At 33.8% G+C, this 14,909-nt stretch overlaps 2 protein-coding genes across 3 annotated transcripts; one reads left to right on the forward strand and one right to left on the reverse strand.

The window, feature by feature from the left end:
- Positions 1 to 324: 324 nt before the first annotated feature.
- Positions 325 to 13,684, reverse strand: LOC149911404 (opsin-3-like). Of its 2 annotated transcripts, XM_090106082.1 has the most exons (9): positions 13,670 to 13,684; positions 7,432 to 7,475; positions 6,905 to 7,096; positions 5,316 to 5,531; positions 4,545 to 4,675; positions 3,226 to 3,365; positions 2,327 to 2,520; positions 1,273 to 1,374; positions 325 to 427 (listed from the first exon to the last, which is right to left on the reverse strand). In XM_090106082.1, the coding sequence occupies exons 1-9, from the start codon at positions 13,682 to 13,684 to the stop codon at positions 325 to 327; spliced, it is 1,137 nt and encodes a 378-aa protein (XP_089962208.1). The 2 variants fall into 2 exon arrangements, with proteins under 2 accessions (XP_089962208.1, XP_089962217.1); XM_090106091.1 differs by lacking the exon at positions 13,670 to 13,684 and having other exon boundaries at positions 7,432 to 7,490.
- LOC149911405 (opsin-3-like) lies at positions 10,132 to 13,983 on the forward strand. Its single transcript, XM_090106070.1, has 8 exons — positions 10,132 to 10,264; positions 10,449 to 10,640; positions 11,280 to 11,495; positions 11,836 to 11,966; positions 12,408 to 12,541; positions 12,750 to 12,943; positions 13,041 to 13,142; positions 13,376 to 13,983. The coding sequence occupies exons 1-8, from the start codon at positions 10,215 to 10,217 to the stop codon at positions 13,476 to 13,478; spliced, it is 1,122 nt and encodes a 373-aa protein (XP_089962196.1). The 5' UTR covers positions 10,132 to 10,214; the 3' UTR covers positions 13,479 to 13,983.
- The last annotated feature ends 926 nt before the right edge of the window (positions 13,984 to 14,909 follow it).

Genomic DNA, 14,909 nt, shown 5'->3' on the forward strand with positions numbered 1-14,909 from the left:
CTTATACATAATATAATCATGGTATCATTATAAAGCAGTATTATATCGCAATATTATATCGGGGCAAAGGACAGCGCTATATATCCATCCCTTTCCCACACTGGGGATAATGTCATAAAATGGGGGTACCATGTTATCATGGCTTATTAATATCATGATAAAGCACTTATTATATCGGGGAAAAGGACAGCGCTATATATCCATCCCTTTCCCACACTGGAAATAAAACTGCTATATCACAATACCCGAAGTATTTGACAGTATTATATCGTGTTGACATAGAGGTCAGTCCAAGAACAAGCAAGGGTCAATGTGATGGAGTCTCTAAGCCTCAGCGGGTGTGGTCGCTGTGCTCGCGTTAGTGGACTGCGCGTCCGGGTCGGGCTCCCGGACACCCATCCAGGGGACACGCTTCTCTAACTCAACCCTGGGTAAAAATAAATGAAGCATATAAAAAAATAGATTGAACCAGAAATACATAGTTTTGAATCTAGTAGGATAGTTTAACAAGTTAAGATTAATTATCTACACTAATATTATAAAGAACTATAAGGAAAACTTTGTTTGTTTGTTTGTTTGTTTGATTGTAATGAATAGGCTCATAAACTACTGGACCGATTTTAAAAATTCTTTCACCATTCGAAAGCTACATTATCCACGAGTAACATAGGCTAGGTTTTATCCCGGAAATCCCACGGGAACGGGAACTATGCGGGTTTTTCTTTGAAAACGCGGGCGAAGCCGCAGGCGGAAAGCTAGTTATACATAAATTATTGTAATATAATGAAACAAAAAAGAGTGTGTGTGCAGTGCACAGTATCCGAAATAAAATTTCTTTGACAATATTCAAAGATACCAAAATCGTCGCTAATATCCATGACGTAGCGCGCCTAAAGAAGTTTCACTTCAAAAATTATTAAAAAAATTCATAAGACTCTGCAAAGAATTCACCAGGGAGGTTTTCATGAAGACTAAAAGGATTATTTTAGTATTAAAATGTGGGAAAGTGATAGCGCTAGCAATAGGTTGTGTCGTGCTATCGCTTTTCCACACTGGAAATAAAACAAATATGACTTCATGTTACGCAGGGTGAACTAGTTCACAAACTCAACATAATATTTAATTACTTCAAACTTTTGGAAGTGTTTATATGTTTATATTATATAAGGAAGATCAATAAAAATCAGATAGAAACTCAATAGTTACTCTTGTTGAATGTAGTATCAGTACTTAAAAATTTTAAAGATTTATATTAATTTGAAAAACCCTTACCTAAATCTTGGGTGATTGATAGCATAGACCCATGGATCAATACATGATACAGCTTTGCAGAACACCGCTGGAATCATCGTCACTACAGGCGTTAATAAGGCCCTGAAACAAATAAATATACTGTTAATAATATTATAGTTTAACTCAACTCAAACTCAAACATTCATTTATTCAATTAGACTACTATTTAGTAGCACTTTCGAATCGTCATTACATATTAAGTATTTTTAACATTTACCACCGATTCGGAAAGCAGTATCTATGGAGAAGAATCGGCAAGAAACTCCATAGTTGCTCTTTTAAAATCATGTCAATATTAAAAAACTGGCCAAGTGCGAGTTGGACTCGCGCATGAAGGGTTCCGTAATTTGAGGACCATTAATATTTTGTTTAACTTTTTAGTATTTGTTGTTATAGCGGCAACAGAAATACATTACAGTTAATGAGATACAGCCTGGCTACAGATAGACAGGCAAACAACGAAGTCTGAGTAATAGATCCCGTTTTACCCTTTCGATACGGAGCCCTAAAAGACTAAAGAAAAAACAAACACGCCTGAAGTCGTGAAATTATTGTATTGTCGCCAATCTTTGATAAGTGTACAAAGTTTGGTTCAAAATCGAATCTAAAAGAGTCTATTACAAATATAGAGGTGAAGCGTAACGTATTTGTTAAAAAGTACTGCTACAATATTGTTTTAAGCCTAACCTGTAAAAACTAGTAAAATGTCATGAACTGGTAAGGCAATAAGACTGACCTACTTGCAAAACAGATCGATCAGTGAAACAGATGTTAAGTGAATTTGCTTTATACCTAACTACAAAATAACATACTTCATCAACTACTAGCTTTCCGCCCGTGGGATTTCCGGGATAAAACCTATCCTATGTGTTAATCCAAGTTACCCTCTATTATTATGTGTGCTAAATGTCATTGTAATCGGTTTAGTAGTATTTGCGTGAAAGAGTTACAAACACACACACACACACACATCCTCACAAACTTTCGCATTTATAATATTAGTAGGATAGTTGTAGTTTTTTTAAATACCTACCTGTCTCCAAACGCCCCAATCATGGCGACAATTCCATACGGTGTCCAGGAACAGATGAACAGGAAGAATATGGTGAAGGCAACCTTCGCGATCCTGATCTCCACGCTTTTTCCACCATCATCCTTGTTCGAAGCTAAAGACTTTACATTCATCTTTTTTGCTTGCTCTTTTAACATTTTCTCGTGATGCCGGACCTATACAAAATAAATTATCATCAGCTCATATACGTTCGCACTTTGGGCCTCCTTTGAGGGTACATGCCTTAATCCACCAATCTGGTCAAGTGCGGGTTGGTAGATGTCACACACCGTTCGAGCAATGGTGATGTTATCAACATGCGCAAATATATTGAAAAACCAAGAAGCTTATATCTAATACACTGGAGATTTCAGTAACTTGGCAAGTTAGATGTGAAAGGGATAAAAAAACATACAGGCGTCATTCAAGGTCATATTTTCTTGTTATCTCCAGTGTATTAGATATAAGCTTCTTGTGAAAAACCAATTTATTCCCTGCTCGCTTGCCTGATCTCGAAACTTGGACTTATTGATTTGAAGTCCGAGGTCCTCACCACTGATACATGCATATAACCAAATAAATGACCTTGATTATTGTTACTCGAATCAGGGAAGGAAAACATCGTGAAACCGACATGTCGAAGAATCAAAACATCCGTCAACCCGCACTTGGCCAGCGTGGTGGATTATGGCCTGTACCGTAGCAGAAGCGTGACGTGGCTTATTTATTTATACATAAATATTAATTTAATTAATTTAAATCCAAAATTAAGTTACATATTAAAACGAATAATTTTTTGCTTTAAATAACTGAAATTCAATCACGGAATAACCCTGTTTCACCTCTAAAATATTAAATACTATTTTTCATGAAGAACTTACCGCAATAAATAGTTTAGAATAGAATATGCAAATGAGGCTCATTGGAATGACATAACTCCATACAAAGATGCAGGCGACAAATGCTTTGGTATCCGGGTCCTCGCTTAAGAAGTCAAATGAACACGTTGTTAGGAAGCCCTCTGAAAAAATTAAATGATAAATTCTAATAATAATTATGATTATTTATTTGCAAAAATTGTGAGAACAATATTTATTTTGGTATGTATATTTGTTTTTCCAGAACCAAGAGTTAATTCGTAAATAAAATGTTACTGACAATAATTCTTATTCGATTCCTATAAAATATTTAAATTACGATGAACTTATGTACACTTTAAGTTAAAATAAATGACCATAATGACTAGACTTAAAATATTTCCCAAAGTAATTGTTGGTTCTTAAAATAAACTTTCGTAACCCACTGTAACTAAATCATCGAGCACTTAAGATTGTTCTGGTCACAATTTAGATTTTATAGTCATTGCCGATTCAGTACACACACAGTCACATAAAAAGTTGATATTAAATCCTAAAAAAATTGAACAAAACAGACGATTTGTATATATTTTACATATTATTTACTACTAGCGACCCGCCCCGGCTTCGCACGGGTGCAATGCTGATACTAAATACACTACAGCAAAACTGTGAACGTTGTATATAAAAACATAGCGGCCCGCTCCGGCTTCGCACGGGTATAAAATAGATAGCCGGGCGGCCGGCCGGTACCGCCGCAAACGCTACGTCCCGCAATTTTTAAATCTGTAATATCTTCGAAAATATTCACTTAAATCATACGGTGTAAAGGGCCATATAGATCTATATTAAACGAACAATGTATTCAAGGTATTTAATTGGTTAAGGATTAATGCTGTATTGGTTAAAATCACATCGAAAATTAGCCATTATTTTTCGTAAAAAGTAAGTGACAAAAAAATGTTATTGTGGGTTATCCATAAGAGATAGACATATACCATCGCGGACTTTTCTATAGACCTTTTCAATGTGTATAATACTTAGTACATTATTTTGATAAAACTCGTAGGGTTTAGCCTGCGTTTGCAATGTAAGCGGAAAAAATGTAATTTTTTACGACATCACTTTAGAAACCTCAAAAATAACAGTACTTTTCCACTATTTAATGGATGTTATTATACATATAAACCTTCCTCTTGAATCACTCTATCTATTAAAAAAACCGCATCAAAATCCGTTGCGTAGTTTCAAAGATTTAAGCGTACAAAGGGACATAGGGACATAAGGACATAGGGACATAGGGACAGGGAAATCGACTTTGTTTTATACTATGTAGTGATTACCAGGCACATATCTGCCCCAAGCCCCGGTCATGGGGACAATGGTGAAGGGCAGCGCGTAGAGCCAAGTGATGGCGATTAATATGGACGCTTGCACTCGATTTATCCTCCCGTCTATTGGGCAGGATATGGTCCTGGGAAAATCATAAATAAAAAGTATTAATTTATGTTTAAGTTCTGAAATTGTTCGCTATAGTGAATTTTTTAGGTAAATTTTTTAAGTAAAAATTACGCAAGCATTTTTGTTGCAATTTATAATCATTAAAACTTAGAAAACATATTTAAAACATTATTATATGTATTAAGAATTATAAGTACGACTAATAGATAGCTAGGTACTCATCAAATCAACTCTACAAAATCGAGGCAAACTTATTCCCGGAGCATAATAGAGAGCTATTTGCTGTTGTTATTATGTTTAACTATTTATACGGGAAAGTTCGAAATTTGTTTATTTTCCCCTTATTTTGTTAATAATAAATACCTTATAAATACTAATTGAAATACTAATTTTTTAATACTTCACGTGTACTCTCAATCTTTAAGATTACATAGTCCAACAGTTTTTGAAGTGAAACTTCTTTATCGGGGTTGGACAAAAATTTAGTGTAACATTTTTGCGTTACGCCGTACGCGTGACATTTTTGCGTTACGCCATACTCGTGACATTTTTAAGGTCATAAAGAAGTTTCACTTCTTACGTGTGTACTCTAGTACACGCATACATTTTTTATTAATTACTTCGACCTTCAAGTCAATAAAAATCCAACTTACTTATATCTATCATAAGCGATCACAGCATTGGTGATAGAACCTCCAATGCCAGATAAGGACCCGAACACAGAATATATATCACATCCCAGCTGGTTGCCCAGCATCCTTTGGTAAAAGGAATTCACGATCAGATGGGGCATCTCCAGCATCATGGTCAGGTCGAAGATCGCCAAGTTTATTATGAACATGTTGCTGGCTGATCGGAGTGACTTGGATCTGAAAGATTCCAAGGAACTTGTGGAATTTATAGAGTATTAGAGGTCCGCCCCGGCTTCGCCCGTGGTACATATTTCGCAATAAAAGGTAGCCTATGTCCTTTCTCGGGTATCAAAATATCTCCATACCAAATTTCATGCAAATTGGTTCAGTAGTTTAGGCGTGATTGAGTAACAGACAGACAGACAGAGTTACTTTCGCATTTATAATATTAAGGATGGATTTCACGGATGACAAATTTAATTTTTTATTTATTGATAAATTCGCATTTTTTACAAATAAGCTACCCAGAACATATTAGGAGCCTGTATTACCGACCCATAAAATTCGATGTCACTCGCACCCAAAATATCAAACTATTTTCACAAGTTTCCTTTTCCTATCCAAAACTCTTATATAATAATCAGGATGATTTTTCGAGCATTGAAACGAATAAGTACGAAATAATAATAAACATGAGCATTGAAACGTATGTTTGCCTGTACTTTCCATAAGCATTGCCGAGACATGGGTTTGTTAATCTTTATATGTTACTAGATTTCCGCCCGCGGCTTCGCCCGCGTTTTCAAAGGAAAATCCGCATAGCTCCCGTTCCCGTGGTATTTCCAGGATAAAACCTATTATATGTGTTAATCCAAGTTACCATCTATACGTGTGCTAAATTTCATTGTAATCGGTTCAGTAATATTTGCGTGAAAGTGTAACAAACACACACACATCCTCACAAACTTTCGCATTTATAATATTAGTAGGATAGGATAGGAAGGATTGAATAATTCAATTCGTTTCAAATGAATCGTGCCAGTAGAAACTCAATAAATACTTTAAATTCTAAACAGTATACTTTTAAACCACTCAAAAATAATTCAAATAAATGTTGGAAAGTCTTTCAAATTGTAGCATTTTATTTTGAAAACTTTTTAAAAGGTTTAATGATGATAAATGAATCACGCGTCAACTTCGCGACGAGATAAAAAGGGTGATTTATCAAGTTTTCATACTTTTACGAGTAAATCTCTGAAAGACGCGGGGAAATTGTAAAATTTATATGTACCTATGTCAAATAAAGTTCTCAAATGTGTATCAAATTAACCATTAATTAAAACGCCGTGGTCCATTAATTAAATGTATTGATCTCTTTTCTATACGAGGTATAAGATCCACGTATTTTACCAAAATCAAATATTTGCATTTAGGCAGTTCATGAACTATCACGTTTTTCTATGCAAAAATTGTTAATTATCTAAACTTATTTACCTATGTCAAAGTTTATTGTAAGCTTTTGTCGTTACTTTATGTCATCACTAATTTATGAGCACTTTATTCCATATTATCCAGATTTTTTAAATTACGTATTCCCATCAAAAACTCACGTGCCAAATATCCAAATGACCAGTCCGTTGCCAGTAATAGAGAATATGGTGAGTGTAGCGTATATTAGCGCCAGTAGGTAGTGCGAGGACTTGTCCACAGCTGGGAACTGGCGCCAGTGCTCGTGCACGAGGTCCTGGTGCTCTGGAGGTATGTTCCAGCCCAGCATGCCTTCCTGGATCTCAGCGGAGACCCTGGAAGGAAAAAGTTGTTGATCCTCGTTTGTATAGGATTGGGAGTCGCAAGGTTTGACATTAAAATTGACATTAGGTACGGAGCGTTTAGCATACTATAGCGATAAAGAAGAATTAGCTGTTGGACAAAAATTTTGGTTATTTATGTAAAAAAGAGGCGACGCATTATAATAAAATTCGCTCTGCGCATAAGCATAAGGAATTACAAAGAAATAACTGGAAAATAAACCAATCTAAAATTTTACTTCATTTTGGCAATGTACTAAATTCTTAAAATAATGAAAGTGATTAAAAAAACTGCACCGCGAAAAATTGCATTATTTTTAAATACTCACATTTTGAACGGATAGGCCAGCGGGCCATGATCTACCGTGTGGTTGTGTGCCATATTGGTTCTAATTTTATCTACTACCAGATGACGAAGTGAGTAGTCCGACCCCAGTCGCTTCTCACTTGTGATAACGAACCATTGTACATCACTTTTATACTACCCCTTGCGTGACTGTTTATTCTTTAATTCAATAAAATAGTATAAAATCTCTCGATGTGCAATCAAACGTATGCTAATGGTGTTTGATCTTCGACATTGTAGTTGTTAGGACGTGAAAGTCTTTGAAAAAGTTAAAATAAACCCTTCACTAAAGACTGACACATACTTCACTGTTATGAAAGTAGAATTGTAAATTAAAATTCTTAGCTTCTTATATCAGCGGATTCAGTGATTCTCATGAGGGGTTAATTTATTCGTAGCGACTTATATTATCTAAGAACCAAGAAGATTTTCGTGTATAAAAATATTTTTATACACGAAAAATTAATAAATTAGATTTCGTGTATATTATGATAAAAGCTACGCTATTAAACTGACATAGTTACATTATCATAATACATGTAAACGTCAATTATTCTGAAAAAAAAAAACAGAAAATATATATTTTAAAAAGCTATAGAGTTAGGCTATTTTCAAAAGTTAACAATATTTAAAACTTTGTTTTCATGTTTGAGTATACAATAATAATGTAAGTCGCAAAATAAAAAGATAAGATTAATCAAGAACTATGTAGTTGAAATTTTGCAATGGTTATGAGTTTTAAGTACCTAAGCATTTTACATTATACATTATAAAATAAAGCTTCCTTTTTGAACATTCGATGTACTCTTAATTTCAAAATTACTCTTAATAATAAAATATTTCTAAGACCTTTATAATACAACTAGCGGTCCGCCCCGGCTTCGCTCGTGGTACCTACATGTTTTTAAACTATCCTATCTCTCAAGTTGGATCGAACTGCACATGGTGTGCGAATTTTATTATAATCGGTTAAGTGGTTTAGGAGTCCATTGAGGACAAACATTGTGACACGATATAATTAACCATTATTAATTGTTTGTTTTTGCTTTTACAACATAAAATAAGGCAATGTATGGATTCGTAAGTAGTGGATAGTTGTTCATATTTTTTCCTCTCATCTTTCGACTGTGAACTTTCGTATAGACTGGGGTAGAAGCCTTTAAAAATGATAAAAAGTTAAAAAAATCGCAGTCGGATGAAACCCATTAGAAAAGGAGGGGAATATGATGAAAATAAAAGGAAAAATAAATTACGGTCAATCCGAGTCCGGGAAGTGGGAGGGGGGAGCTTTTAAGAGAAAAAAATGGTTTCTCTCGATTTCCGACAAAACTACAAGTCCTACGGAAAAAAGTTCAATGGCATAGTTGTAGGTAATTAAAAGTTCTACAACTTTTATATCCACAATTTTTCACATAATCTCAAAATTTAGGTGAAAAATTCAAAAAACCCAGTTTTTGGTCTTTTATTTTTATCTACTTCCAAATTTATTTTTTTCTACGAAATTTGGTGGAAACTTACTTTATTATGTCCCAAATACACTGTTATTTATTTGATTGAAAATATTTCTTTTTTCGCCTTATTTTGAATTAATACCAAAAAAACAACCTAATTTTCAATCGAAAGGTCACCCGTCAAAATATCAGCTTTTTTCAAAAACTTGGGGAGCCTTTTATTCATTGAAATATCTACTTTCGTATGGTGTAAAAAAAATACATAACATTACCATAGTAAATGTTCTCAGGAAATGCATACATTGCCATTGAACTTTTTTCCGTAGGACTTGTAGTTTTGTCGGAAATAGAGAGAGACCATTTTTTTCTCTTAAAAGCTCCCCCCTCCCATTTCCCAAACCGGATTGACCGTAATTTATTTTTCCTTTTACATATTTTCATCATATTCCCCTCCTTTTCTAATGGGTTTCATCAGACTGCGATTTTTTTTTTGTTTCAAGAATTATCTACTCTAGATCTACCAAGATGATTTTCATCTGTTTATTGAAAGAAAAAAGCTTATACATATTTATGTTTTCTATCTACCTATATAAATATTTGTCACACTGTGTTTATACGTACTTAGGTATGAATCAAGTAATAGCATAAGCACCGTAATAAGCACCGTACCTAATTACGCACAAAAATAATGTAACCATTTGAAAAAAAAGATGTAGAATGTAGATATTCCAATTGTAATAATAATGCTATATAATGCTATATATAATGCTAACTATAGTTGAAAACCAGATCATATCAAGCACCTTTGAATCGTAATCGTAAACCTATACCTAGTAGTAATTAGAGTACCACCGAAGAGTTTCTACAAACAAAATATGATGGTATGAAGGTCTTGAAGGTTGAAATGTGCTCCTTTCTAAGGAAATTAAAAAAAACTGTAATAATTACTTTCATTCAGTTAAAAAATAACAGAAAGAGTCCCAAAAACTGCTTACTGCTATAATATTATAATATGCTGCTGTATTTTGCTATGATATGGAAAGGTCCCTGAACTAAAACAACACAACGCTGCTAATTAATGCAAATACAAGAAGAAACATCGCTCCTCATGTAATACATTCCTGATCACAAATAAACAAGATCTTATTATTTTATTGAATTAAAGATTTAACAGTCACGCAAACGAATACTTATATAAAAGGGCTCTTCGATGACAACTGCACAAGTGAGAAGCGACATCAGTCGAACTACTCACTTCGTCACCAACATTTTATTTTATTTATTTTTATAGGAAGAAGCAAAAAATTCAATCAAAATGGCAGAAAATTTCACAGAAAACGAACCTATTGCTTTTCCTTATAAAATGTGAGTATAGGTTTATGAAATTGATCCTTTTCCCTATGCACTTAAAAAGTGTATGAAAAAAAAATTCATTGTCATATTTCTGAATACTTGTCCGAAATATTCAATTATTTTACAAAAAAAAATAATCAAAATACCTACAAACTAAACTAAAAAAATGAATTTTTTTTCACCTGAAATTTTCCAGGGTATCCCACGAGATCCAAAAGCACATGCTGGGCTGGAACATACCGGAGGAGCACCAGCACTTGGTACATGAACACTGGCGACAGTTTCCAGACGTGGATCGATCCTCGCACTATCTCCTGGCACTCATATACACTATCCTCACCATATCCTCTGTGACCGGCAATGGACTCGTTATATGGATATTTAGCACGTGAGTAAAACAAAAGCTGAATTTATTATTATTTAAAATGTTTAATATTAATGCATTAAGATAATTTAATAGACATTCTTTTGACTATCGTTTCAACCGACTTTACAATAAAGGAAGAGCTTCTCAAATCGACTGCTTTTTTCGGGTTTATTACCTCAAACATGCGCCGGGGTTAACCGATTTTGATTAAGGTGGTTGTTTTCTGTTCAATAAATAATCCATACTAATATTAGATATAAATGCGAAAGTAACTCTGTCTGTCTGTCTGTTACTCAATCACGCCTTAACTACTGAACCAATTTGCATTAAATTTGGTATATAGATATTTTGATACCCGAGAAAGGACATAGGATAGGTTTTATTCCGGAAATCCTACAGGAACGGGTTTTTCTTTGAAAACGCAGGCGAAGCCGCGGGCGGAAAGCTAGTAATAACTGCAGTTTACCTAACTTATAATTTCGGCAAAATTTAAATTTTTAATACCTGCTTATGGAAAAAATGTGATTTATGACACTTTATTTGTCGGTTCACAGTATTATAAAAAACTACGTCGTAAGGCTTTCTCTATGAAAATGATAATATTTTTTTTGGGTCATTTATTATAGACAAACTTACTAACTATATAAATCCTTCCACCAGATCCAAATCCCTGCGCACACCAAGTAACATGTTCGTGATCAACCTGGCGCTCTTCGACCTGGCCATGATGGGTGAGATGCCCCACCTCATCTTGAACTCTTTCTACCAGAGGATGCTGGGCTACGAGCTCGGCTGCGACATCTATGCGGTGCTGGGCTCGCTGTCTGGTATTGGTGGGGCTATGACCAACGCTGTTATAGCGTATGATAGATACAAGTGAGTTATATTTTGTTATTGATATATATTTATTTATATATATACTTATTTTTCTCTAAATTTTCTAGGAGAATCAATTCAAGAACCTTAAAAATGTTTACCTATCGACTCTTCATCTACATTGGTCAAAACATTTCTAAGTAAAACTAAGTATCGTGAAACAGATTGATAATGTTTTACAGCTAATCTTTCTACAATTATATCAAACACGTATACAACCACGTTTCAAGACATTACTTCTTTCGTAATTCCTACTGTACCTACCAATAAAAGCTCATTTAATTCTACAATATACGTTTAACTACAACCCAATAAATTAATTTTATGCTACCCTTCCCAGAACAATATCATCACCAATCGACGGGCGAATCAACAGAGCCCAGGCGACACTACTAGTTATATTCACGTGGCTCTACGCGATGCCATTCACGGTGTTCCCGCTCACAAAGACCTGGGGTAGATTTGTTACTGGTATGTAGAACAAAATATGTATCTTGTAGAATAACTTCTGTTTAAAGATTATTAAACTTTAAATTACTTGTTGTATTTCGACTCTACCTTTAGTTTAGTTTACCTAATACATATTTTACAAATTTGGAACGTTGTTTTCCATTTTTATAATTTTCAGTCCTAATTAAGATTTTCAGATACTATTTGGTAGATGAATAATTAGTTCCAAAGATTAATTATAAGACATAACAAAAAAAACAGTGAATGGGTCAAATGAATAGAACAGCTGTTTTCTAAATCAATTTGTTAGTCTAAAACGGGGAATGAACCCATTAACTACTGTAATACGGAAGCGGTTAGAATAAAATAAATAGTACATTCTCAAGGGGTATTATTTCCAGAACCCAAACCAATTTTAAATACTATTGACATAAAATAAATTACTTTTCTTGTTTTTTCCAGAGGGTTTCCTAACAACATGTTCATTTGACTTCCTAAGCGATGACGTAAGGACGTTTGTATTGTGCATATCTATTTGGAGCTATGTGATCCCAATGACTCTTATCTGCACCTTCTATCTCAAGCTGTTTGGTGCTGTAAGTATATTTAAATTATGATGTACGTGAAAATATAAAGTGCGAACTGATCTTAAGACGTTTTCACTCACAAGTTTTCTTTCGGGTTTCTTTTTGAAAATATCATAAGAATCTTTCCGAATATTTCATAAACCAAACGACTACCATCTCTTTTCCAATTTGTTTCAGAAACTCTATATTCGATTCAAATTATATTTTTTATCCTTAGGTGCGCCATCACGAGAAAATGCTCAAGGAGCAGGCCAAGAAGATGAATGTCAAGTCGCTTGCTTCTAACAAAGAAGATGCTGGTAAGAGCGTGGAGATCAGAATCGCGAAGGTGGCTTTCACCATCTTCTTCCTGTTTATCTGTTCGTGGACGCCTTATGGCATCGTCGCCATGATTGGAGCGTTCGGAGATAGGTACGTAAACATTCAAATAAAAATAATATTTTTTTTTAAATTAATTATTTCATTCAAGTTATTTAAGTCAACTTTTCATGCATTGTCTTTGTTGCAGAACACTACTAACGCCTGTGGTAACGATGATCCCAGCAGTATTCTGCAAAGCGGTGTCCTGTCTCGACCCCTGGGTCTACGCTATTAACCACCCAAGATTCAGGTAAGCCAAAAAACAATAATAATTATACCGAAGTTCGATTTCTAGAAATTTTTAATTATTAAAGTTCCTAAGCCTTCAAAGGTACCTTAAATTTATAAACATGCAACCCCAAAAAAAACATCCTTTCTTGCGCTATTGAGATACAGAATTGCTACGGCATAATATATGCGGCAAGTGCATTTCATTCTACTCCTTTAGTCTATGGTGTTAATTATGTTCTTTCAAATATACAGGGTGGAGTTAGAAAAGCGGGTTCCATGGATGGGAGTCAGGGAACCAGATCCCGATGCTCAGTCTTCCACCGGCAGCGCAGTCACCAATTCCGCAGAGGCATAGATAATCAAGAACTGACTATGGACAACGATTGCCACAGACAATAAAAGCGACCGACAACGACGACCATAAGCGATGTTTCAGGATATACTAGCATTTGTTTCTATTCATGAAATAATATTGAAGATAGACTGAATAGGTTTCGAAGTACTTGTAATCGTTATTTATATTGATGCTGTCCATAATGTAAAGATGATACTATTAAACATAGTACCTTATATTATATTATTTATACAGCGTTTCAAATAATACCTACTTTTGATACTATACAGAGTAATCAATAACTGGATCATACGAAAATAACTAAATTTCCAACTTTATGTAGCGTTGAAAGAAAAGTACTATTATAATTATTACATGAATAGGAATATTTGTTAGATTATATGATATTATGATATTCAAGAAGCGCAATATATAAAATTCAGAGGACAGAAAAAAGGTCTAATCACTCGCAACAGACTGTATTTACCTTATATTTATAAATAGTTTTATTATTGTTTAATACTGACGATGATCCCAAACGACTGCGGCGAACATTTTTTTATAGTGAAAAAAGAAATATGAGATGAAAATAATACTTCTGTCGTTTTATTTCCTTCTGTATGCAGTCCCTCCTACCTTGTATCATTATGTAGCGACCTAACTACAAACTTGAATAGCGCTCTTAAGTTCCCAGTAAAATAATAATTATAAGTCTATAAGTAGGGTTTTTATTTCGCGCTCTAACATAATGAAGATTTAAAAAAGCAGACTTTGTAGACTATTCGAATTGCCTACAAAAATATCTCAACGTGTAGCAAAAACGTCAATGAAATCAAGCAAGCAAGGATAATATTAAACGTGGAATTCAACAAAAAGGTCGTTTTCCATCGTTACAGTAATATTGTAAATTTTAAATCATCAAATTAGTAATCAAGTAATCATTATAATATTGATTCGTATTTGTTAAGATAGTTGTTTATTATTTCAATAGATGGCGCGCAGTGTGTCCCTTAGACACATAAAACCACACATAAAACCGAAAGAAAGCAGGGATATTTGATAATAAAGTAAAGATTTTAAAAATTTAAATGATAAATAATTTGTGTGTTTTTCTAGTTCTGCTATAGTAAATAGAAGAAACATTGCTAAAATCTTACCACGGAACATCTACAATAACTTGACAACAACACTTGCAAAAAAGGGCTACATACAACCCTTACAACCAATGCAACACAAAACATTGGTATTCAATAATTTTAAGTACTTAAGAACAATTATAATAATAATTAATGATTAGTAATAATTATAAGTATATAATAATTAATAGTAACCTATTAATATTGAAAGTTTAGTGTTTATTAACAGCAACAGGTGGAAACACTGATTGTTATTAATTTGACGTTAGAAGATTTTTTTCCACTTTGATAAAATAAATTGTTTGAAAAGAAATAA

Source organism: Colias eurytheme, chromosome 1 (assembly GCF_061535395.1).
Source record: "Colias eurytheme isolate Ceu_HAF_F1 chromosome 1, ilColEury1 Martin Lab GWU primary, whole genome shotgun sequence".
NCBI classification, from domain to species: Eukaryota; Metazoa; Arthropoda; class Insecta; order Lepidoptera; family Pieridae; genus Colias; species Colias eurytheme.